Source organism: Propithecus coquereli, unplaced genomic scaffold, assembly GCF_000956105.1.
Source record: "Propithecus coquereli isolate 6110/MARCELLA unplaced genomic scaffold, Pcoq_1.0 Scaffold9, whole genome shotgun sequence".
Classification (NCBI taxonomy): Eukaryota; Metazoa; Chordata; class Mammalia; order Primates; family Indriidae; genus Propithecus; species Propithecus coquereli.
In genome coordinates, this window is record NW_012155284.1 from 6341532 (window position 1) to 6368826 (window position 27295).

The following is a 27295-nucleotide window of genomic DNA, read 5'->3' on the forward strand; positions in this document are numbered from 1 at the left end:
TCCCTCTCCTCAGCACAAATGCAATAATATGCCAACTTATATTTCCTGTTAATGTGGAATTAGGAGCAGGATCTATTTCTTACACCAGCCCAGTCCTCTTAGCTTCTAAATCTTCAATGAACAGAACCCCAGGGAAGCCTGGTAGAGTAGGACGTTTTAGACATGCTTCACCTGACTCAGGGGAGGCAGTAGCATCATAGCTAGAAAAGAGAACAATGCACGAAAATAAAACTTGTGTAATATCACATTCAGGGGGCGAGATGATATGCATCTAAATTTTTAAGTCACGGCAAGAGTTTGTGTTCTGATACTGCATCATCTTTCTATATAGCAAAACTCTGAAGCCTTGAGTCAGTCAGGAGAACTGACCCACAGCAGGAGGAGGAGACACAGGAAGGATGGCTTTTTTCCTGTTACATCAGAACCTGGGTTCGTGTGTCAGGCAGGCGCAGCCCCACGAGTCCTCCACACACGAGCACGGTAGAAGCCAGCAGGATGGGGATTGCTTTGGTGATGCCAACCAGAGAGCCAAATATTAAGTTGCCCAGGACGGCTGCTGCTTTGCACAGTGCGTTCAAGAAGCCGAAGCCTGTTGCCCTGCAAAGGAAAGAGATATGGACAAGGCTGAGAAAATGACTTCCATGATTCCAACTTTAGACAAAAATGTCCTTTAGAGTTGATTGTCAATGATCTTCAAGTAGCTTGTGTTATATCTCATTGGAGCAAATAATTCAATGCTTGTTAGCGAATCTAGTGATAGAGAACCCCAGCTATTGGCATTGGCCCTTCCCTTGTTGACTTTCTTACCACCTCTATTGGCTCTTATTCTGCCCATAAATTCCAATGTATTGTGGACAGAAAGAGAAAGAAAATCTCAGGGAGTAAGAAAAATCTCTTCTCTCTTGGCCCAATGGTATTGGAAGAAAGGGTCTCTTAAATCAAAACGATAATCTTACCCTATCCAAACCTGTCTCTCCACAAAGAAAGAGACATGAAGCACAGGTCATTAGAGAGACGCAGGTCACCTCTGCTCAGCGTGGAAGAAGCTGGGCCCCCTACCTGTCACCCCAGGCAAGGTGTGGAAAGGTTGGGATAGAGAAATTGAGCAGCATCTCATCTCGCTTTTTTTTTTTTTTTTTGAGACAGAGTCTCGCTCTGTTGCCCAGGCTAGAGTCGTGGTATTAGCCTAGCTCACAGCAACCTCAAACTCTTGAGCTCAAGCAATCCTTCTGCCTCAGCCTCCCGAGTGGCTGGGAGGCACATGTCACCATGCCTGGTTAATCTTTCATATTTTTAGTTTCCTGGCTAATTTTATTTCTATTTTTAGTAGAGACAGGGGTCTCACTCTTGCTCAGGCTGGTCTTGAACTCCTGAGCTCAAGCAATCCTCCCGCCTCGGACTCCCAGAGTGCTAGGATTACAGGTGTGAGCCACTGTGCCTGGCCGGCTTCTCATCTCTTTACAAGAATGATTTATTATTTTGTTTCATAAATTCCCGTGATTTCAGAAACATCTGTGTTTAAAAGAAAATTTAAATTTCTTTCCAGAGCTAAATATATGACAATATATTTTGATTTTTGCTCATTCCCTGTTTCCTTTTACTAACTTAATTATTGTACTAGTTTTTAAATAATGAAAGCCCATGGGATTTTCAGAGAAAATAAGGGATAATGGCATTGTATCCCTCATCTTTCAGGTACCCCAGGGGTAAAATACCATGATCTCTGGCAAGATGTTTTTGGTAGCAGGCGGAAACTGAATACTGAGCCAGGCAGCCCACCAATGAACTAGTGTAACATTTCTTATCTCCTCAGAGTTCTCTGTGGGAAAGCAAGTCCAAGAAAATATTAGAGAAGAGAATCAGATTGTAGGCCTAGAGAAGACCTTGTTCACTCTACATGCTGGCATTTAAGATGTGTGGGCATATAAGGAAGACATACCCCGTTTCTTAAGACATTCTTTGAAAAAGAAAAATTTTACTATTTTTAATATACAAGTATCAAGTGATTTTACTGTGGTCTTCTAGGTGGAAACTTCTAGGCAGGAAACTACATATATCACTGACATGAGAGAATATGAATTTCCTTCTGACTTTATGCCAGTTCACCATTTTGTGGTTGTCAGTTGGCATCGGGGCATATTAGAGGCACATGGAAATGCAGTTCTATTTCTAGATACCTTTTTTTTAATCCCCCGGTGGGAAATGCATCTTACATGCTGCAAAATGCACATATCTTTCTTGGAATTGATTTGTAAATTTGTAAGTGTGAGGTTTTCCTTGGCAAGTCATAACAACCACTCCTCACTACCTGTACTATTCCTAATATTTTCTACAATGTGTGCACTCCTTATAACCTAAGACGTTTATTTTGGTTATTATCCAACCATCCCCCTTCCCACTTCATAGAAAAGGAATAAGCACTCCTGCCTGAGCTGCATAAGCCCAGTCCGTGAGTTTGCACAGCCAATGTTTTTGCTGATTAGAACACACCTAATAAAGGGCAGAAAGCACGGATTTTCTTTTTGGCTAAGACACCTAGAAAGTAGAGTAAGTAGGCTCTGAAGAGTGGCAAAGTTGCTCACTGGAATGTGGAAGGAGTATAATGGAATCTCTGAAAGAAAGAGGAACTTCTTAAGAAGATAATGAGCTAATTTTGTGTTCTTTTTTAAAGAAAGAAACTACGAATAGTGACAACCACTAAAAAGATAAGGAGATTTAATATACTGATGAATACTTTCAAATTAAATTGCTTGAGGCTACGTGTTGGGTACCAAAGAAGACTTAAGCAGAATGACAGCCTCGCCATCTCTCCCACCTCCAAGATGATGCTATGAGGCTGAACTGTCCTTTTGAGTTTTTTTTTTAATGAAAAGACTTTTTTGAGCAGCTTTAGATTTACAAGAAAAAATTGAATGAAAAATATGGAGTTTATGCTTATACCATTAGTTTCACCTATTAATATTTCACCTATTAATATTTCACCTATTTCTCCCATTAGTTTGGTACTCTTGTTACAATTGATGAGCCAATATTGATACATTATCATTAACTAAAATTCACAGTTTACATTAGGGCTCACGTTTGGTATTGGACATTCTGTGGGCTTTGACAAATGTGTATTGACATGTATCCACCCTTACAGTATCACTCAGCACAATAGTTCCATTGCCCTAAAATCCTCCATGCTTCACCTTTTCCTCTCTCCTCCCAACCCTAGGCAACCACTGATCTTTTTACTATCTCCATAGTTTTGCCTTTTCCAGAATGTCATATAGTTGAAATCTTACAGTATGTAGCTTTTTCAGACTGACTTCTTTCACTTAAAACAATTTTTTTTTTGGTACAGATGGGATCTTGCTGTGTTGCCCAGTTGGGTCTCAAACTCCTGGCCTCAAGTGATCCTCTCGCCTCAGCCGTCCAAGTGGCTGGGACTAAAGATATAAGTTATTGCACCTGGCTCTTTTCACTTTTTTTAAACTACACTTTAGTTTCTAGAGTCATAAAGTACCAAATACATCTCAGGGTAATAAGTTAAGCTGTATCCTTCTGGGGAAAATGGCCAGTGTGTATGTTGCTGATAAGAGAAAGGAAAACATTCCTCCATCATGAAGAATCTCTCAACACTGAAACTGTGGAATAACACAGGTAGGATTTACATCTCGGTTAAAATAACCACATTTCCCAAGCCATGAATCTCTGGTATAACTCGGAATGGGGTATAAAATGCAGGCAGCTATCTCCTTATATCACTGAAACTAAAACCGAGGAATGGATGACTTCCTGAGATTTCTGGGTACACTGAAGACAGATGCATTAGGAGCATCTGGTATCTGAGGCATTTAAAAAAGACGATCAAATCCTTATTTCTTAGGAATCTCCGTTTCATTTATGAAGCAAAGGCAGGTCATCAGATGAAAATCTGGTGTGGGTGCAAAGCACACAGCCTCCTTAGGTTAGTGTTGGCATTCAAGAAAACATGACTGCCCTTTCCCTGGATAAGTAAAATTTTCCTTCAAATATTTGTAGGTTGGGTGCAGTGGTTCCTGGCTGTAATCCTAGCACTTTGGATGGCCAAGGTGGGAAGATTGCTTGAGGCTAGGAGTTCGAGACCAGCCTGAACAACATAGCGAGACCTTGTCTCTATAAAAAATAGAAAAATTAGCCAGGTGTGGTGGTGCACACCTGTGGTCCCAGCTAATTGGGAGGCTGAGGCAGGAGGATCACTTGAATCCAGGATTTTAATCCATGCCACTGCACTACAGCTTGGGCAACAGAGCAAGACCCAATCTCAAAAAAAAAAAAAAAAAAATTAAATACTATATTTTGAAAAGGCCTGAAATCATATGGATCCAAACTCAGCTTGTAGAATTTACATGTTAAAGGGTAAAAGGGGGGGGAATGGGTAAAATGTGAGCATTCTCTTTGTTTAAACTTTTGGAAAGAAACTTTTTCTGGACAACCCAGTCAAATCACTGGGAGAAGTTATAAAAGGAATACTAAGAGCAGGGCATGGTGGCTCATGCCTATAATCCCAGCACTTTGGGAGGCCAAGGTGGGAGGATCACTTGAGGCTAGAAATTTGAGACTAGTCTGGGCAACATAGTGAGACCCCGTCTCTACAAAAAATAAAATTAGCTGGGTGTGGTGGCACGTGCCTGTAGTCCCAGCTACTCAGGAGGCTGAGGTGGGAGGATCACTTGAGCCCAGGAGTTCCAGGCTGCAGTGACTTATGATCACACCACTGTACGCCAGAATACTCAGGACTCAGCATGGGGCATTTGGAACATACAGGCAGTCCTTAAATCAGGAATACACTGTGACCTAAAGATTTATCTGGAGGTTGGTTATTTGAAACACAGAATGAATTTCATTTATCTCACAGAAACAATATTACAAATAATGGCTAGGTTTCCAGGTTAACCTAGAAGAGCTATTTTAACCCTGAATCCATCTGGGCTATCAGACTATAAAATACTAGAAACGCTTTGAATATTTGTCTAATGAGCAGATTTGTCCTTAATACATTCCTAATTTACATTCTCCTATGCATTTCCTCATTTAATAATCATTCATAAAGTATCTGTGATGTGTCAAGCATTGCACTGGCTCCAGGGACTCTAAAATTAATAAGATGATGGATGAGAAAATATCATGATAACACACGTGCTAAGTGCAATGATGAAGATACTACGGAGCATTACGGGGGCCAGAGGATAGGAAGTGATCTCAGGCTGGGGTGGGTACAGTTGAGGGAAGGCTTCTTGCAGTGGGTGGATGACAATAGGATTGTCTGGAAGGAATAGTAGGAGCTTGCCAGGTGAAGGATGGCATGTGGATAGGGACATTCTCTGGCTCTCATAATACTGTCGCATCTCCCTAACTTGTCTCATGGCACCCACTCAGGTCTGCCTGAGGCCTCTAAAGGCTTCATGAGGGCCAATGGCTTACCTCCCTGCAGCCCCTAAACAAGTCTCCTATTTCCTCAAGCCTAGGTGCTCTCGACCTAGGGTTAGGATAGCAATCTGAAGGTCCATGCCCTCACCTAGTGTTGCTCAAGCCTGAGTGCATTAGAATCACCTTGGGGAGCGCTTAAACCGGAGGTATCTGTCAATACCAATACCCCCCTGCCCCCCCCGACACAGATTCTGACTCTATTGCTCTCCTGGGGGCCCGGGTATTAGTACCTTTTAGAAGCTCTGTGTGATACAAAGGTGTATCCAGGGCTGAGAACCCTCTTATGTCCCCAGGGATGTCTTCATTTTTGAATGGAGTTTACTGTCATATACTAAAGGAAATTACAAAAATAAAACATCCTTTCCACCCCTCCAACAAGTGGTTTTCATTTCTAAATTCCCTTTAGTGTACTTCCAATCATGTAAATCATAATAAATCAGAGGAGTTAGAAAATTTCACTTTCTGCTTTTTTTCATTCGTATTGTTTGTTCCATGTTGTTTACATTTTGTTTGAAATGAAATGACTTACGTAGCATGTAATCATTATTTCTGGACCTAAACCATTGGCTAATTAGCAGGTTTCCGAATTTGGGGTAACATAAATGATACTGCAATTAACACTTCACATATGTGACCTCCTTATCCTGGATGTGTTCCTTAGGGAATACCAGCCACAGGAAAATGTTTACGACGTGGTGCAGGGGAGGCCAAGGGCGGCAAGGTGTGCTGCACCCAAGAGAGGAGAGAGGGATCCAGCCCAAAGGCTCCCCCCTTCTCCCTTCCTGCTCCTGCTCGTTAGCTCTGTTGTTCACTCTGCTTTTCACAGCTCATGGCTTACTTCATTTTCAGCAGAGGCAGTTTTTCACCCAATGTGAATCATTCCCTTCTCTTCCACCTCTTACTCAGTTGCCTTGACTTGACTTCCCTCCATGCCACTCTCCTCACTCCCCTCCTAAGGGCTGGCTTATCCCAATCTTGGGCAGTTCCTTCTCTGGGATTAATTAGCCTTGTTTAGGTCCCGGCCACATCTGGAGGGTGGGGCTGGGCAGTGCCTGTAGTCACTCAGCACAACCCCTTCTCAGGACTGGCACAGGGATGCCTGTGACACTTGTTACGTGAAAAGCTGAACTAACGAGTTTCCTGAGATCTTCCAAATATGTTGGAAGTGGATTTTTGTAATGGACATTTTAATGGAGATTGGTTGGGTCATGTTTGTTGAATGATATCTATCATCTTGTTTTGTTTTGTCTTTCCCCAGAGGAAAAAAGGCTAATTTCATATTCTTATGTCAGAAAACACTAAGTCCAATTGATTTCTGATCTCCAAAGATAGAAAATTTGTCTTACCCAAGTGGGGAGTGGGTGTGTGCATGTATGCTCCTTCATGAGGGCAAGATGGCCTCCTGCACCTCTGCACACAGTGCCGTCCGTACTCGCACCCAGTGCAGAAGGACTCACCTATGAGGTGCGGGCTAAGAAGAATCCCTGCGCCCCTAGGAGCCCTCTAGCTCCCTCTCCCACCCCCCCAACTAAGGGGCTTCCTATTGCTTGTTCCTGTTGAAATCAAATATTCACGGACAGGTAATAATGGGAACCTTTGTGTCTTATCACTTATCTGATAAACCTTGCTAGGGAATGAGGGCCTGGCCAGGGGAAATAGTGATAGAATGACTGAGCACCAGGAGGCAACTTGGAGTTCATCTAAGGCCAAGGTTCATGAACATGAGCTTCTTAAAAATGGATTTCCAGACCTACTGGGAAGAAGGTAGGTATAGCTGTGCTGGGAGCAGCCCTGCAGAGTCAGACATCTGGGTTTGAGGCTAAGAGATCCAGGGCAAGTTACTTCCTATCACTGTGCCTGTAGCGGTAAGTACACCTACTCTTGCAGGGTTAGAGGAAGAATCAAACAAGGTTAAATGAGACAATCCAAAATACCCAGTACAGTGCCTGACTCACCCTCCATTTCACAGATGAGAAAACCAAGGCCCAGAAAGGTGAGGGGCTTTTCCAAGTTACCCAGCTATCTTCTGGCAGTGCCTGCATGTGAATGGCAGTCTCCCCACTCCTGTATCCGTGCTCTTTCCTCCACTCTGTTGATGGAGTAGAGGGAGAAGAGGAGGTGGGTCTCTGACAGGCAATGCGTGTGAGGAAGGGGGAGCTGACAGCTGCAGGGTCGGGAGGTTGGGCTGTGACAGCAGACGTGGAGAGGACACAGAAGGGCAGCAGAGAGAGGACCGCGGGCCTGTGCTCCCCTCACACTGGCCCAGATGCTGCTCCCAAGAGAACCCACTCAGGGAGGAAAACTACAGTCCATAGCCAACTGAATTTTATTTTTTAATATATTTTTATTTTTGTTTCTTTTTGAGACAGGGTCTTGCTCTGCCACCTGGGCTAGAGTATAATGGCATCATCATAGCTCACTGTAACCTCAAACTCCTAGACTTAAGCTGCCCTCCTGGCTCAGCCTCCTGTGTAGTTAGGACTACAGGCATGTACCACCATGCCCAGCTAATTTTTAAATTTTTTGTAGAGATGTGGTCTAACTATGTTGCCCAGGCTGGTCTCAAGCTCCTGGACTCAAGCTATCCTCCCACCTCGGCCTCCCAAAGTGCTGGGATTACGAGTTTGAGCCATTGCACCTGGCCTCAATTTTAAAAAGTGTATTTCATTTATTCATTCATTTACCTGGTGTTATAGCAGTAAATAAGGAAGACAAAATCCTGCCCCCAAGGAGCTCCCATTCAAGTAGGTGACAGAGAATAAACAAACCTACAACCTAATGTCCTATCATCATAGGGTCTGGGTGGTAATTTGCTTTAAAAGTACTTCAGTATAAACAATATGACAAAGAAATTGTCTCTAATGTATACCCATAGCATTTAAAACACCTTAATTAGGAATCAACAGGCCAGAGATGGTTACTTAGCATTTTAAATAGCATTTTAGAAATCTGCATAAGAAGGTTTGTTAATGACCATTGAGATGATTTTTTATTGGTGACATGAGTGCTGTTCAGGATATGCACTTGACTGGAAAGAATGCTCTGCCCTTAGCACAACGGACATACAAGCATCCTCCAAGCCCAGCAACCTCAGATTGGTGAAATGGTACCCTTGGTCTAGACTCCAGATTCTACAGCCCACTTGTCCTGCACCTGCACTTGAAGGACTCTGTTGCCCGACTGGCCCACAAATCTGGTGGTCCTGCTGTCTATATATGACCATATCCACATGTTTTATGTATAGGTGTTTATGTTATATATGTTTCTATATGCATTTATTGATATATGTACAGATCTTTCATGCAAGGACTCACTTAGTACCCAAGGGCAGAGAGATGGACTTCCCTGGAGCTCAACAAAAGACTTTATGACTGTTTTTGTGCCTGTTTTCACGTGTGGCAGGATTTGCTGCCATTGTAATATACCACCTGCTGTGGTTGTGGGCCAAGGAAGTATATGTTCCCCATCCCCTCACCCTCCACTTCTGCCAGAGACAAAAGGAATCTGACATTTGCTGAATGGCCAAAGTATAACATATATAATGATAATGTATATAAAGAAAATAAGATATAAATATATAATAAATATAAACATGTAATATAAACATATATACCTAAAATATAAACCTACCTAATATAATGATAAGGCACGTAAAAAATAAAGCAGAGTATAGGGTCATGGATGGAGTGTATTACATGGGTTATTTACACAGGATAGTTAAAAGATTCCTTCATATCAACGTCTTCAAAAATAAGTGAGATCTTTATGACCACAGATGTAGAATGTATTCAAGAAAAAAATGCTGTACCATTATGGAATAGCAGATGATGATGGTGAAGAGAATTCTAGAGCTAGAAAGTCCCTGAGATACTATTTATTTCAATCTTCTCATTTTATATCTCAAACTACTGAGGCCCAGTTCTGCTGAGTGGGCTCCCTGAGGTCACGCAGCTGGTCACTAAGAGACCAGGATTAGACTTTCAGGATTGAGTATGGGGAGGAAATGAGAGAACTCTGTCTAAACAAGAACAGCCCTGAGGGGAGGGGCTTAGGTTGGTTAATTCCGGGCAGATGTTTTGGTTTTAGCTCATCGAGGGAGAGACCAATCCCACAGTGCTGGGCGACAGCAGCAGCTGCCCGGGACTCGCAGGCAATAGCAAGTGTGAACAATCAGGGTTTTACTCTCAAATCCTTTCTGAGGTCATGTCTCAAACTGTGCATGCGTAAGGGGGAAGGAAGACAGAGACCAGAGGGCAGAGAAAGGCAGAACGTGCTGCCAAAGAACCCCCGTGAGGCAGGCCTGCGGGAGTCCGTGCGGGGTTGGAGCCTGGCTTGCATCACTTCCAAGGTGTGGGGCTCCGCGCCCCGAGCTCCTCCGAGGGGACTGAAAGCGGCCACTGGGCCGAAAGCACGCAGGAAGTGTGAGCGGCGGGACTCCGCCACGGCCACACGGTGGCAGCAGAAAGTCGCCGCCTGGACGCGGAAGAACACGCAGGACGAAAGCTGAATCGGCCGAGCGGGAATGAGCTGGCATGAACCGAGATGAGCCACCGTATGTGGGCAGCGCTTATCACTCTCGGGAGCTTTACAAGCCTGACAAAGACGGGGAGAAAAATAGGGGAGGTGAAGGATGGGAAAGTTCAGTCTAACCGATCATTATTTATCATTTTCTCTTTGAAGATTTCAAGAGATGAGGGAAAACAGCTTTATTTTTCCCGGTTAGGGTATGGGGGTGGGGTGGGACCCTCAACAAAGGGAACGTATCTTCTGTTGGAGTGTCCCAGTCCTGCTCACAAGTGGAAGGTTAAAGGCAATTTTGGTAGTGGCAGGGCCTGGGGGTGGAGAAATGAGGGGAGAGGAAGGTCCCCTGGACCAAGGTGTTGGACCGGTAGGGTTCCCTTTCGGAATTAGCAAGCTGGAAAATCCCTTCCATCTCTGGCTCATGCTGCATCCATGTTTCCCATCTATCAGAAGAATCTCATGATATGTCAGTTGCCCATGATCTACATTCCACATAACAGGCTCCCCGCTTATTTTTGACACAGGAGGGGGCTGATACAGAAATTGTCAAAATACCATACATTGACTTGTGTATTCAATACTGCCCCAGACTTCAAAGGTCTATCATTTTGCCCCATTCTCCAGTTCTTTCCTCATATGTAACCCTGTCTTCCCAGCTTCACCAACAGGGACAAATACTCGACTGCAACCATTTATTTTTTCCATCTTCCCACTTCACCCCACAGATCCCTACAGAACTACAAATATTACTTGCTCCTAAGGAATGCCTAAGAACTAAGAGTCCGTACTGCATGGACCACTGCGTCTCAATCATTGCGGCAGACGCTGTGGGCATTGGGAATTGGGCTGTGGTAAGACTCCCAAGCTGTTCCTACAGAGTTGGGAAGGTTTAGGATCAGGATGGAGGTGGTTAGCTGGGGTGAGAGTGTGAACAGAGAGGCACCTTCCTCTTCCACAACTTCCACTGCAGTTAGTTCTGACATCTTGCCTCTATCTGAGGCCACTTCTGGCCCTGGGCAAGAGTTGGTCAGTGAAGGCTGAAGACCAACTGCAAGCTATTACTGGCCTACTGTCCTAGGCATAGATTCTTCAGGTCTCAGCTTAGATATTACTTGTTCCAAGAAACCTTTGATGCTCTGAGGCCCTCAGAGCAACATGTGTTTCTCACATAATGACCTTGACCATACTATATTGTAACTGATGTTTACTTGTCCTTATGAGAATAATGACCACAAATGTCTTACTTATGGTTGTATCACAGGCATTAAAAAAAAAAACCTGTTGAATAAATAAATAAACAATATTAAAATTCAGGGGCCGGGTATGGTGGCTCACGCCTGTAATCCTAGCACTCTGGGAGGCCGAGGCGGGTGGATTGTTTGAGCTCAGGAGTTCGAGACCAGCCTGAGCAAGAGCAAGACCCCGTCTCTACTAAAAATACAAAGAAATTAGCTGGACAATTAAAAATATATAGACAAAATTAGCCGGGCATGGTGGCACATGCCTGTAGTCCCAGCTACTCAGGAGGCTGAGGCAGAAGGATGGCTTGAGCCCAGGAATCTGAGGTTGCTGTGAGCTAGGCTGACGCCACAGCACTCTAGCCCGGGCAACAGAGTGAGACTGCCTCCAAAAAAAAAAAAAAAATTCACATTGAGATGTAGTAGACGTACTTTTCTTATTCTTCCTGCTAAGTACAACTAAAAATCATGGACATTATATATGAAATAAACATGAAAAGACTCGGAAAGATAGAGAAAAAAATCACAGCTGCTAGAGAGCTTGGGGATGGTGAGTGCCCTGTGTTGGCTTTTTTGCCTCATAGATCTCAGACCTGGAATTGAAGCAGCTGGCAACCTGGAAATGCCAACAGCCACAGGCAAAGAAAAATCCCCACTCAAGCCTGCTCTCTCCAACCAAAGGACCAGGAAAAGGGCAGTGTAGCAAGACAGAAAACTTCCAGACAATAAACTCTCTTTTCCAACCAAACACCAGAAAAAATTGTAGCCCAAGCACCAGCTACACCAGCAAAGATCTAGTGGGGAGCCTAGACTTCCACCCGCACGAAACTCTCACAAGGTGCCCTCACACCACCACTGGGGTGGTGAGAGAAGGCTCAGTAGGGAGCTGGGACTCTCACCCCTCCTCCCCACTCCATAGTATCCATGATCATGAGGACTCCAACCTCCGCCCAGCAGTAGCAAGGATGTTCCCTACCGGATGGGAATGGATGGTGAGTAGGGAACCTGGACTTCTACCTTCACCTGGTAATAATGAGGCAATACCTCCCCTTCCCTTGTCAGAGAGGAGTCAGAGAAAGCCATCCAAAACAAAAGGCTTAAAGAGGATCCAAATACTCATAACATAATATGGAAACGACTGCTTTCAATCCAAAAATCATTCATCATACAAATAACCAGGAAAATTTCAAACAGAATGAAAAAGGAGAATCAACAGACAGCAACACTGATATGACAGAGATGTCAGAATTATTTGATAAATATTTTAAAGCAGCCATAATAATGCTTCAGTGAGCAATTATGAACACTCTTGAGACATGAAATTTAGAAAGCATCATGAAAACATAGAAAACCTCAGCAAGGAAGTAGAAGAAATAAAGAACTAAATGGAAATCTTAGAACTGAAAAATATGATAACCAACATAAAAAGCTTAGTGACTGGGTTGAACAGCAGAATGGACAAGACAGAGGACAGAATCAGTGAACTGGAAGCTAGAGCAATAGCAACTATCCAACATGAACCATAGAAAACAGACTAAGAAAAAAAATTAACAGAAAATCAGGGAGCAGGGGGAGCATACCAAAAGATCTAATATTTATGTCATTGGAGTTCAGGCAGGAGAAGAGAAAAAGAGCAGGGCTGAAAAAGGTATTCACATTGTTAAATAAGGTTTGTGGGAGGCCATCCTTGTTGACCAGTCTGGTGGGAGGCCACAGCACTGTCCCTTCCTTCCTCCTCCACTCGGGTTTGACATCTGCTTCTCAGAGGACTTGAGCTAACACAAACAGCAACTTGTTTTTATTTCAGTTGATGTTTAACCTTTCCAACAACAGAAACATAGTAGGTCCATGCTTCCATTTGCCCCTTTTGTGTGTGCTTTTCTTAAAGCCAGATTTTTGTCATAGGACAACACCCATCCTTCCGTTCCTTATGGCAGCTGACTCATAAAATAGTAGCAAACCCTTACAGTGTAAAACAAAAAGGAAGGAGGCTATGACCCAGCCTTGCTGCAACATTGAGGAGTTTATATTAGATGTATAGTGTAATCTGCACCTGGGCCCTGTTTGCAGAATGAGAGGTTGATGAAAGAAAGCTCAGTGAAAGCTGCAGAGCCTTAATCTTGCTTTTCGCAGCACCCCCATCCCACAGCCCAAGGCACCCCACCTCAGGACCTTGCCCACAAAAGAATATTAACATCTGTTGAATGAATGAAGGAGATGCTGTATGTAGATTGCACAGTTCCTTTCAGAGACTAAGTATTTAATAGGAGGTTTGCCGAGGGTCTGAATTAAAATATTTGATAAGCAGATATCCAGAGTTCTTGAGGGTCAGATGTTCTGCGGGGAGATGGATGTATGAGTACCTATAGGGTGCCTTCTAGCTCAGTAATACGTGTTCTCAGAGAAGAAATATAAGTTAGAGCCTGGACACAAGGAGAATGTACCCCACTGGGGCCCATAAACAAAGGAAAGAACCCAGAGGAGGCACTCAGGATCAATTGCAAATTGATATCCCAAATGTTTCAGCACAGTTCTAGAAAAGATCCTCCTCCATTTCTAAGTCCAAATAATACTGACTCCATCCTCTAGCTCAGAGGACTTCCATGGCAACAAAACATAGAAGTTGTATGTGAAATAGAAGAAGGCAAAGGTCATTTATCTTAGCTCATGGCAAATGGCAAAACAGAACTTCTGTTCTTTAATTATTCGGCTGCTGAAGCTCTACTCTTCTAGCCTTTTCTCTGATATGAGGCACAGAGTCTCTGGGTCTCCATTTTGAGAGCAATTGGTTTTGTTTTTTTGTAACTAGAAATGTGTTGGGCTTTCTTCCAACAAACCAAGAAGGTCAAGAGATATATTCTAGAGACCTCTTCATGGTTGCTTAATGCAGAGCTCATGCAGATACCTGCAAACGTAAGATAATGACCCTCTCAGGACTGATTAGCCTCTTAAAATGTGGGCCAAGATAGGCTATTAAATCCTAAGCTTCGCCGCCTCATTACAGCTTCCTCATATTGTTAGCCAGCAAACTAAGTTATGGACACAATTAAATTCCTTCACTGGTTTTGTTGCCCTATTAATTCCTGCTAGAAACTTTATTCTTTCCTTTTTTTTTTTTTTTTAAGAGATGGAGTCTATGTTACTCAGGCTGGTCTCAAACTCCTGGCCTCAAGTGATCCTCCTGCCTCAGCCTCCCAAAGTGCTGAGATTACAGGCATGAGCCACTGCACCTGGCCTACATTTTCTTTTTAAAAGATATAAATAGACTGACAACTTCATAAGCCAGATTTTTTTTGAATTTCACTTTCTTGGGGAAGTGATAGTTTGGCTTGGTTTTTAATGACTTTTCAGTGGTCCTATGGGACTTGAAGTGCCTCTTCCTAGAGGCCCATATCAACATACCTCCGGTCTGTGGGGTACAGTTCCACAGTGACCACATCAAGAGAGTTCCAGGCCGAGATGGTCAATCCATTGTACAGACACAGCATGCCTATCATCATGGATTCGCTGGTGCCAAACCAAAGGAAGAAACAGCTGATCCCCGAAAGCACCATAGAGCCACCTGCCAACAATGCAGACAAAAGGCTGGAATGTTTCCCGTCATCTTAGCAGACCAAGGACCCTTGGGTCTTTGAGATCTCTCAGGAAAATTCTACGTGGAAGCTGCAGACTGGGCTCCATAAAGCTCGAATACAGGTGCGTTCACCTGTATGAAAGGTTGGTTCCTCTAACCGCCTTCTGAACACAGCAAGTAAGAAATGCACATCATCCATTACTCAGCTACTTAAGTGGAAAAATATACATTAGTTACACATAATTAGTTTTTCAGTCTGTTAACTCATGGAAACTGCTCAAATGAAATGTAATTAGACATAATTTTCACTACAATTTAGTCCTAATGAAAGGTCTAAGGGATTTCTCCTCAGGGGATGCAAATTTCTAAGGGACAGGCGTCGAGGGGTGGGTACAGTGGCAAACAGGCTCCCTCTAGACTGCAGGGGCAGCTCTTTTATTTGACATGAAACCGAGCACATACCTAGCATTGTTAAGCGCCCGATTCTGTCCATCAGGAGAGCAGACACGATGTTCCCTGGCAACACTGCCAATGTCCCCAGGAAGTTGACAAAATAAATCCAGTAGGCACTGTAATCATCATCAAAGGTAATCTGACATCCCGTCTTGTTGTGAAAAAATGAGCAGTTTTTAAATTCACTGTCAATGAATTTATATGGTTCAAAATCTGCAGAAACAACAATAACAGCAAAGACAATTCATCAAGCTCTTAACAGGTGTGCACCAGTACAAGAAAGCCTGTTCGGAAAAGAATCATGGGCTGGTAAATTCTTTGAGGGCTTTTGTGCCTGGGTGGGCTTGGCTTTTTGTGTCTTCTTCTGGCCAAAGCACAGGGTCTAGACCAGGACCTCACATTACAAAATAGCTGAATGATGAGATACCTTTGTTCAATAAAGGAATAAATTAAGTAAAAGAGTCCAGTTATCTTCTGATTTCCTATGTTTGGCCATTGCTAATTATATTACTTGCCTACTCCTTTACAATATTACTTTGTTCTAATTATTATGTTACATAAAGACTATCCTTATAGTACTAATAGCTTACATATTACAATTATGAAAACAGTTTGTTTTAGAATGTGCATGAATCAGCCTTATTATTGCCATTTTATGGGTCTCTGAGGCATAGAGAAGGAACAGGCCTTTCCTTGGGTCCTTGAGACTGAATTTATAATTTAAGGTCTCTGTGGAGGAATACAATGAGTAACAAGAGTCAGCCTCATCAGAAGGTCACTAGCATTCACTTCTGGAACCTGGAACTATCCAAGAAGGGTTGCAGATGGTGGTGGGTTCTGCTAAAAGGCTGTGAGATTGAAACTGTTATCTTCCTTGCTGATCAAGATCTGCCAAAAAAGCTGGTCTTCTCAGGTTGAAAGGGTTAGAAGACAGTGATAGGTAGCGCTGTTGAAAAACCAAAAAATGGAGACAGCTGATCCCATTCTCGTTTGGAGCTGGGCAGAGCTGGCTCCTGTCTGAGCACCAGGAAGACAGGGCTGGCAACAGGGTACGCACTGATATTTCTGCCAGTGCCAGGCTGTTATGCTGGACTCATTTTATAGGACAGACAGACCAATGGGTAGGGACGGGAAAGCATGGGCTCTGAAATCAGATAAACCTGGGTTCAAACACCAGATGTTACTAGGTCTATGATTATGGCCAAATTACTTAATTTTTCTTAGCCTCAGCTATTACGAAAACTTAGATAATGAATGTCTAGTGACCTACAGTAGGAAATGGCATACAGTATGTGCTTAATAAATGTTTGCTTCCCCTCTTTTCCCCCTTCCCCCCAGATGATTTTCAAACTCCATTATATGAATTGGGCTAAAATATTATATCTGATTGAGCATAGTCACATGTTGTCCATCTCTGTTGACTGTAGAGTTCAAGCATGCTCACCTAAGCAAACACCAGATTTTGAAACGAGGATTATTAAGTAAACTACAGGTTAATTCTTTGCTTTAAAAATTATTCTCCAAAGGACTTTTTCTTTCTGCCAACTTTGAACTTTGGCAAGCCCCATTTGCATTAAATATGACAAAGACAAACAATATATATTTACATTTGACCCAATCTGATCGAAGGAACTTGTTCATTTACTCTTTAATATCCATTTCCCACATAAGCTTCTGTCATCCCATCACATGGTTATCACATTTCTACCCAGAGCTGGGCCCTAAGTAGCACGCCTACCTGTGTTGTCAAAAACAGTGTCAATAAATGTGCAGTTCTTGAAGTAGGTGTTGACTGAAGTCACGTCCTCGAAGGTGCAGGACTTAAAAACCGAGTCTTTGAAAGTTACGGATTTGAACTTGACCCCTAGGAATCTGTCCAACACACACACAAAAATTTACATCAATGACTTAACGTCCATCAGAGTTCAAAGCTAAGTCAAACAGGTTTAGAGATGTGATGCCCCACTGTGGACTTTCTTAATTATAAAGGACATAGGTTCATGGATGTTCTAGGCTCTTTGCTTTTTCCTCATCCAGCCTGTCCTTTGGCTCTTTCATTGCTCACCAATATTATTTTCTACCAGGAGAAGAGATGACACTGACCATAACTTCCCTTAGCTTTTTGAGATGTTGGTAAATGGTTTTGTGAGGTATGCAATTGAAAGTAGAGAGTTTCGGGATTACCTGTGGCCATTAATTATTTTTCAGTCTTACACTTTTGTTTCTTCATGCATGCCTTTATTTGAAAATTCTCTATTTGGGATTAATGGCTGTAACCTGAGGACTTTCTCCTACTCAAACTTTTAATAAGAATTTTTTTCCTGATCTGAAAACCCAAGGCTTCTGCATTCTACTGTAGGGACTTCCAGTTGTCCTGAAGAAAGGGCATGAGAACTCTGTTTCATTTATGAGAAGAATGACTGACCTTAGAGGTCAAGAAACTCATAGGTCACACTCATTTCTAGTATTCTTCTCATAGCCAACAGATACTGCTTGAAACAGAAGTATGAGAGCTCTGCTTATTTTCAGAAACATGTAGAAAATAAAAGCTGTTCATATAGATTTTTGACTATTATTTATTAACTTTTTTAAATTGGCTCTCATGGTTGACATCAACATTTTTAGGTATTAAAAGGGGGAATTCTAGGTGGTGAAGATGATAATAGTCATAATGATCATAACATCTTATGAGAGTCTGTGACTCAAGCCTTATCAGCACTGATAAAGATTCCCAGCTCACAGATAAATATTCATAATGTACCTTGGTACTTTATTAAGAGACTATGAATGTATACTTAGCCAGACACTGACAGGAAAATGCTTGTTCACTAGAGGATGGAGTTATTATATCAGTATCTCTTTTATAAGGGGCAGAAAGGAACTGATCCTTGTGTACAAGTGAGCTGACTTAAAAGCAATTCGCTAACAATTGAGTACTTTCAAATTTATTCTCACCCTAATGCCTGATTGCATTTGTTGGTTCAAAATGCACTGTGGCCTCATAGACCAATGAGCTTAAAAAAATAATCTTGTTTCAACCCCCACTCCAGGGGCCCAGAGTATAACCATCTATTAATAAATACACTAAAGGAGGCTAAATAATGGCACATTTTAAGACAATTATCAACTTTCTGAAATGGAACTGAATTTGCAAAGGGGAATCAATTGTAGTTTTGAATGGCTAATGTACACACAGAATACCCATGGTACAAAATTCAAAAGATTGAAAATGGAAAAACCAAGTCTTTTCCCACCCATCCCCAAGCCAACCAATTCCTCTGCCCCGGGGTGACCACTGCCGTCAGTTTCTTATGTGCTCTCCCAGGAGTGTTCTGTATACAAAGTGCTAGCTACCTCTTGGCTCTGTGTCCTTATAGTCTACCTTGGAGGTTATTCCATATCAGCACAGGAAGAATTGCCATTTTATGATGTTGAATAGGGAAAGCTATTTTTAAAAAAATGAGTCAGTGATATTTCAAATTTTCCTGATGGACGAAAAAATTTTTTTCTATCATCTTTTAAAACAAATGTATAATGTATATGTTTTAAAAGGATTTTAATATTATTAAAATGATTAATCATTATATTGCTGACATAAAAAAATTCTAAGTGATGACTGAATATCTAGCTTGAACTGTAATAAATATTATTGAAAATATGACTGTCAGAGACATGAATATATATTAGAAATTTCTAATGGAGTAACAATACTTTCTTAGCTAAACAAACTTTCACCTTAGAATTACAGAGCACTTGACACTAAGGTTTCTGCAAAATACAAGTGCAGTATTGCATGTGGGAAAGTCAAGGTGATCCCATATGGCTTGGATTTTGATGAGGTCCCTCCCTGAATTACTATAATTACCTCCCGGTGAGTAACTCTCCTTTCCATTACACAGATCATATGCATCCCACAGAATTCTTTTCCATCTTTCCAGACTGGTTTTTGCCCTGGGCAACTTTGATTACTTTATATCTTTACTTTTCTCACTTTTGAAATTGGGACAATTTCCTAAGAATGATGGAAGCAATCATGAGCTCACACCAGCAATTATTTGTTCAGACGAGAAGTACATGGATATAAACAGGTATTAATACTTTGTCTGTTCTTTTCCCTCTCTGAAAGAATGACCCAGAATCACCTCCCTGAGCCAGTTCTCCCTTGTCAGTGAGAAGCATTTCAGATCCCGTTCTCAAGAGTTCTTTGTTCATGCTTTCTGTCTTTTCAAAGCCCTTAACTTTGGAGAATCATTCCTGTCTCTAATTTAAACTCTTCCTGATATACCCCAATTCTAGATCCAGCATAGTGGAGAAGAGAGGAATTCTGAAAAGTGGTCCCCTTTCTAGGAACAGAAGACTTATCAAATTACATTTCAGATTTCTTCTGTGAATTAAAATTATCCTATAGCCCATCTTATTTCCTCATACTCCTCATTCTTCTCTACCCTAACTTATTTCCGTTGCTCTTCAAAGTCTCTCTAAATTTTCTTTTCACATTGGCCAATTCAGCTGCTTAATAAATATGAAGCAACTCAGTTGTTTAATAAATATAAACAACTAGAGTTTCAAAAATAGTTTTACGTGAAGTAACTGATAGATGTGTACCTTTTTTTTTTAAAGCCCATTTGGAAGTATTCAAATTCATTGTGAAAGTGACTACATGTAAAAACTAAAAAAAAAAAAAAAAAAAAAAAAAAAAAATAATGAATGTTTTAGTGCAGTAACGACTAACAAGAAATAAATTTTTGTGACTGGGTAGCAAATTAAGTTTTTTCAAAGTCTCTAGACCTGCCATTGTCGTATTCCATTCCAGTATGAATCTGATTTTCCATTGTAAAGTTAATACTGAAATTTGCATATTTATCTCTCTCCACATTTCTAGTTAGCAATGCATATTCATCGGACTGCAGATGCTTAATGACATCAGGGAACCAAACAGATAATCCATAGTACCTGCAAAGACAAAGAAATGTGAGTTTGTAAAGACATTAGTATACCAGAGTCAATGAACACCTCCCTAATGTTTTCAGAGTGGTAGTGGTTCCCAGAGAAGCGCTGGCTCCGTATAACATTATAAATAAATGGTACAGTAATCCAGGTTACCCCCTGCACCACCATTGATCTGCAAAAATCAAGCCAGAGAGATGGCCTGGTGTCAGCTGGAGAAGCACAGTATGTAATTCCTGAACCCCTGCTCTAGGAAGAGATGTGCTGAAAGAATCCCATTCTACGCCACACATGGTGCTATGACCTGAATGTGTCCTCTCAAAATTCATGTGTTAGAACTTAGACCCCAATGTGATAGTATTAGAGGTGGGGCCTCTAGGAGGTGATTAGGTCACAAGTGCAGAGCCCTCATGAATGGGATTAGTGTCCTCATAAAAGAGGTGTGATGGAGCTGCCTCCCTCCCTTTTGACTCTTCCATTCCTTCTGCCACGTGAGGACACAGTGTTTGTCTCTTCTGGAGGACTCAGCAACAAGGTGCCATCTTGGAAGAAGAGACCGGATCATTATGAGACCCTGAACCTGCCAGTGGCTTGATCTTGGACTCCCAGCCTCCAGCACTGTGAGAAATAAATTTCTATTATTCGCTGGGTGTGGTGGCTCACTCCTGTAATCCCAACACTTTGGGAGGCTGGGGCCAGGAGTCCCAGACCAGCCTGGGCAATACAGAGAAACCCTGTCTCTCTAAAAAAAAAAATGTTGTTACTTAGAAATTACCTAGTCTGTGGTATTGTGTTATAGCAGCACAAATGGATGAAGACATCTGGCATCCCGGCCCCAATGTCTTTCTCATCATCCCAGGTTATGCTGAGAAACCCTATCTCCTAGTCTGGTGGTACAAACTCCTGGGATCCAAGAACTGTGAGAGCCCTTAAAGAATAACCTCTTTCATGAATGGAGAATCTTTCTTGGTTCCTACACTACTGTGATACTGCTAACTTGGGGGTAGGGCCCCATTTCCCAGGATGGTTCAAGGTTGTGAAAAGGACATTCAGGTTGTTATGTGAACATCCAAGTGATTTCTCCTTCCTGTCTCTTAGCCTCTAACGTGTTATTCTAACACTGTGTTGTACGGTTGTGCTGTTCAGTACAGTAGCCACTAACCACATGTGGCTACCAAGCAGCTGAGATGTGACTAGTTCAAACTGAGACATGCTATAAATACAAAATACCACAGGATTTTGAAGACCTATGAGAAAAAAAAACGTATAATTTGTCATTAATAATTTTTATATGGATTATATGTTGAAATGATACTATTTGGGGCGTAATGAATTGAATGAAGTATAGAATTAAAATTAATTTCACCTGCTTCCTTTTTTTTTTTTTTTTCCCCACATCACTACTACTAGAAAATTTCCAATGACATCTGCGGTTCACAGTTCTATTGGACAGTGCTGCTCTAAAGTAGTAATTCCCAAAGTGGGGTCCCTGGACCAGCAGCATTGCCATCACCAACGAACTTGTTTGAAATGCAAAGTCAGGCTCTACTGAGAGCTGATGAATCAAAAGCTCTGGGGGTGGAGTCTTTGAGGTGATTCTTCTGATGTGCACTGAAGTTCAAAAACCACCACTCTAGTTTACCCCCAGTGACACTTAGCTACACAAAGAAAGAAGCGGTTGTGAGCATCACCTTTGCAGGCAGACAGGCTGGGTTTGAATATGGGTCGTGGCACTTACCAGCTGCATGAACTCAGGCCAGTTATCTAAACCTCATTTGCCCATCTCTGCTATCAGAATGATGGTCACATTCACCTTCTTGGGTGGTTGCTCAGACTAAATGGCATGCAAAGCACCTAGCACATAGACAGTGCTCCAAGGACATACGAGTCATTTTTAATCGCCATCATTGTCATGAGGATTCCTGAAACATCTCTGCCTCAGGATTCAGATCATGAATGAATTACTGGGGAGTGTGAGGGTGGTCATTGAATAAGAAATGACTCAGGATGCAATATCTATGGCATTGCTCCCTCATCAGATACATGGGGCAGAAAAACTTTAGGATGGCAATGAGGGGAAGCATATTGCCCTGGAATGTCCATCATCAATGATGTGGAGGGGTTTCAGCTACTTTTTCATTCATTCAGCAAACATTCACCAAACAATCACTAAATGTTAGGCACTGCTTAGGTTCCAGGGATATAGCAGTAAGGAAATCATAAGGATCAAAATCTGGTCGACAATGAATAAGTAAACAAAAGAAACCAGATAATGATTACCACTCTTGACACCTTGACAGTGTCTACTTCAAAGACTTCTGTCTACTTCGTACCTAACCCAGTGCTTCGGCACACAGTAGGCACTTACTATATGTTAATTTCCAGCCTTCCCTTCCTTCAGAGATTAATGGATTTTCTAGAATTTGGGTGGGAATTACTTTACATATTCTAAATCAACTCTCAATTTAGAAATGAGGAGCTGAAACGAAGTAATGTCCCCGAGTCACATAGCTAACCCAGTCACCCAGAGAACAGCTGCTAGGTCTCCTGACCCCGGCTTCCTTCTTTCCCCCTATCCTACCTTATTCAGCACTGAGAAAAAACAGTCATCTTTGATCACTTGCCTGTTTTAATTTAGGGCCGTTAAGAGATGGAACTTGCAGCTTAAATGTTAGGCTCTACCAGGCACCAAGATCCTAGTGACTTAAAAGTGTAGGGTATTATCTAATTGCCTTTTTCTAAACAGTGAATTAGGCAACAGCAGAGTTGTACACACACATTCTAAGCTGACTACGTCAATGATTAGCACATCAAATCCTGACATTTTTCTCTCTACCTCCTCTTTTCCTAGAACACATATATGGTACTTTTATTTCCTTGGCAGCAACTATTTATTGAGCTTCTATTACATGCTAGGGATATATATCAGTGAATGAGACAGTTTAAACCCCTGTCCTCATTGGGATTCCAGACAGGGAAGCCAGACTATTCTCTATACAGAATAAAGAAGCCTTCTGCATATTCAAAGGTGGAAAGTGCTGTGGGGAACAACAGAGCACAGAAGGGGATAGGGAGTGAGAAGGGTCTGCGATTTATAAGAAGGCGCTTAGGGAGGGTGAGAAGGTGACATCTGAGGAAAGACTTGAAGAGGCGAGGAAATGAGCAGGGCAGGTATCTGGGGAAGCGTTCCAGGCAGAGGGCCAGTACCAAGGCCTGAACAGTTCTGGAATGTTCAAGAAGAGCAGAGAGGCTGGCGTGGCTGGGGCTGAGAGAGGATGGTGGAGAAGTCACAGGGCAAATCATCTGGAGCCTTCATGGGCTTTCCAAACGATCTTGGTTTTGCCACCCAGGCTTTATGACAAGATAAATAAAATAACTGGTTTATAAAAACCACAACTGTCAGCAAATCTAAGCTGAAAACAAAATTCTTCACTAGCAGGTTAACAGCATCAAGTGGTAAAAGGAAAGAAGGCAGCAAGGCTGGGAGTTGTAATGTGAACATTCAACAATTTTGCTTGCCAAGAATTTAAATATCACTTACCCAAAGGACAGGGTGAACCAAACAATTGTAAGCTTTATTGTATTTTCCTTGACTGGGTAGTTGAAACATCTCATAAAAGTCAACCAAATCTGTGAAATATTAGAGAGTTAGTTTTCTTATGCAGTTATTTAATCAACCCCTCCCACCACCACCAAATTATAAAAAAGCTGAGTTTTCATTGGGTTGAATTCATTTCAACTTAAAATGTAAAAGCTAAAGGCCATAGGAAACCAAACACTGGGATTTTCATTTTTCAGCTTCCTGGAGGCCAATGGACAAAGTAACTCTAGACTCCAAGGTACCCCATCCCTACCAAGAACCCTGGCCTAACGCCTTCCCTTTCCCACAGAGGAATGTATTGGTAACTTCAGATCCGAAGGGGTGGAAGTGCCTGGTCCCAGTCCAGGAGTCAGGTGTCCTGGGCAGCGGGGAAGAGCCTCTCTCATGGGACAAGCACAGTCAACTCCTCTTCTGACTACCCTCACATGCGACAAGTTGACATGCAGCGCAGGACTTGTCACTTACTCCATACAGTTCTGTGCGGATCCGAACAAAACACCTCCTGTACCACGTTCCCGTGTCACTCTCAATTTCAATCAGCTCATCTATTTGTTTAGGGGTTTTGATTTTGTTTACCTGTAGAGAGCAACAAAGTGCAAAGTGCTGAGTTCTTTGAAGTTGCTGAGCTTAGGCTTACAACTTGTTTTTACAGGAGCAAAAATGACTCCAGTAAAAAGTAAGTGGTATTGATAATCACTCCATAAGTATACAGGTCCAAATAGTGCTTAAAAGAACCAAATAAAGAATGAATGAGAGGGAACACCATAGAGAAATGGGAGAAGAGTAAGTAGTAATGGAATAATATGAAACCAAAATGCTCTTCTTTGATCATTACTGCAAAGACATACATTAGTATTAATAGATAAAACATCCAGATCGAATAGCGTCTGGATTAAGAATTATTTTGCTTGAACTAGTGACTGTATATACTTTTCTTTGAAACCTTCTTATTTGATAAATTTGACCTCTAATGGAAGTTCTTAAAGCTTTTGTTCTTAAGCACCATCACGGCCCTTTCTTCCTTCCCCACAGCCGTCCCCGCAGTGGCTAGACAGCACAGACCCACAGGTGGCCCTGATGCAAGGTTGAATGGATGAGTTTCGATTGCAAGCATCAACGCCGATTTTTCAGCCACATAAGGGAAATAAAGGATGGTCAGTATAAAAAAGCTACATCTATGACTGAAGTTAGCCTCCTTTTGCTAAGGGAAAGATCCACAAGATAGGAGAAGCAATGGTTTCAACACAGAGAGTGAATCCTGAAAATAGAAAAAAAGGAAGAATGGTTCCTCTGTGGACCTGGCTTACTTTCCCCTGTTAATCAAGATTTACCTGTTTTTGTTTAATCCGAGAGGACAAGGAAATGTGCATACATTACCCCTGCCAGGGATTTAAACAGATTTTTCTGGAGATCCTGACAACATCCAAAGTGGCAATTCTATTGTGAGAAGCCAGGTACCAAGGCCAGCTTTTGACAGAGGTGACTTGGGGACCTTTGACATCTTCCATATTATATCAGGTAGGCAGTAGCTTCCTTCTGGCCAAGCAGACAAAGATGTCTTACTTTAGAAAAGTAATTTCTGAGTTAAATAGGGGATTCCAAATGCTGTCAGCTCAAAATAATCCATGTAGGGATTATTTTTTAATACTCTAGATTTAAAAATTTTTTTTAACATTAAAGGAGTGTTCTTAATTCAACATACTACTTTTGGGAGCCTTCCTCTTCTCCACTCATCAATGTTTGTTTTTTGTTCATTCATTCATTGGTACCCAGGGGGGTGCAAACATAAAACACCATACCCTCCAAGCAATTACCATACAAAGTGAAAATACTCTAACGGAGGTCTATATAAGGTGGGAAATACTTTCAGAATATCCCATTTGATCTGGGAGTGCGAGAGAAGGCTTCATGAACTGCAGAATTTAAGCTGAGGTTTATAGAGAAGTCTGTTATCTGTCATGCATGTACAGTGCTTGGAGGACATTCCCAGTGGGAGGAATACCATGTGCAAATGTCCAGAGGTATGACAGAAAATAGTGTTTCTCTCGTATTTCTCTGGGCAGGGTAACTACAAAGAGTTTGGGATTCCTGAAGAATACTACAAGGACAGAATGCAGTGAGTGATGAGGGCTGAACCAAATCAGTGGCAGTAAGAATGAAAAGTAAGGGGCAATAATGAGTGATGTTTAAGAGGTAGAATAGCAGGACATAGTGATTTTTTGGATGTAATGAGGCAAAAGGAAAGAAATAAATTGATGGTTTCCCACTTTAGGTGGTGCAAGTGGTACTTGCTGATAGAATTTAGGATAAGGATGAGGCTTGAGGACTCTTAAGGTGATAAATTCAGATTTAGAGATACAATTTTTGAAGGGTCTATAGGATCTGTAAGGATGTCCACAAAATCCTTCAACGTGGGCATGTCTGAAACTCAGGAGATTTGTGCATTAGAAGACAGAAATGCAAGAAGTAGCTAAGATCAGCTAAGGAGAGTATACAGGGTTAAAAGAGAAGTTAGCTGAAAACAGAGTCCTGGAAAACAACAATATTTAAGGTAAGGGCATACTAGAAGAGCTTCAAAAGGAGACCATAGGAGAATGCATGCGACTTCATTGTATTGTAGCTGTAACAAGGAACAAGGTAAATTTGTTGTGGTAGAATCGTGTGATAACTTTGAAAGTCACATATAAATGACTTTGAGAGTATCCATTCCTTTGGAGTGTTCTTACCTTATTCTCCTCTAATGTTAGTACAATAACATTAACACAGACAACCATGAGTGGACCTGGTAACTCAACCCTTCTAGAAGAAAAGGCAGGTAAGCAGGGAAATGAGGCCCTACAGAGACACCTTCTCAGAAGGTCTTTGGTAATAAAGGGTTTTATCATCGTCTCGCTGAGAAGGGTTAAGTGATGAGTATCCAGATGATGTCTCAAGATTTCTCCAGCTTTATGACTCTTTAACTTAAAAATATTCTTCCTCTATTGTGCATGTACTCAAAATAAGAAGCTACTCAAGGTTTCTAGGCCCCTAATTGAGGACAGCCGTTACTGATCTTCATTTCTCCATTACACTGCAGAGAAAATGTTATTTAAGAATCTGTGATGATTTGGATTGAGGCTAGATTGAAGTCTACCTTTACATTTTGAAAAATCTATTTCCTAAATAAAAATAAAATGCATAAATAAGATAGCAGTGGACTGTATAAGCAGAGACTATTTTACATGTGTTAAGAACTATAATTGATGTTATTTATAAGTCACTGAAGATCTCACTTAGGTTCCTTCTATGTCTTACCATATGTCCTCCCAAACCTATTTTAGACAGAGTGTTTTTAGTCTAATTGCATGACTAGATATATCAAAAGATTTAAAAACTATTGCTACTTCAAGAAAATTTCGTGCATCCAATTTAAATTAATTTAGACTGACTTTCTTCACTGAGAATCAACTTTGCAACTAGAGTATGAAGAACATTCCATGCAGAGAAAACAGCAGCAGCGTGGCAGTG

General features: G+C 41.7%; 1 protein-coding gene across 1 annotated transcript in view; it reads right to left on the minus strand.

Moving 5' to 3' along the window:
* Positions 1–374: 374 nt before the first annotated feature.
* SV2C (synaptic vesicle glycoprotein 2C) overlaps positions 375–27295 on the minus strand; it is a 238607-nt gene continuing 211686 nt past the window's right edge. Inside the window, exons 7-13 of the mRNA XM_012664552.1 lie at positions 24254–24364; positions 23729–23817; positions 20029–20193; positions 16979–17112; positions 15250–15453; positions 14616–14775; positions 375–597 (exon numbers count right to left, since the gene is read on the minus strand). Coding sequence (XP_012520006.1) covers positions 414–597; positions 14616–14775; positions 15250–15453; positions 16979–17112; positions 20029–20193; positions 23729–23817; positions 24254–24364 — 1047 coding nt within the window. The 3' untranslated portion in view covers positions 375–413. The remainder of the gene's footprint in view (positions 598–14615; positions 14776–15249; positions 15454–16978; positions 17113–20028; positions 20194–23728; positions 23818–24253; positions 24365–27295) is intronic.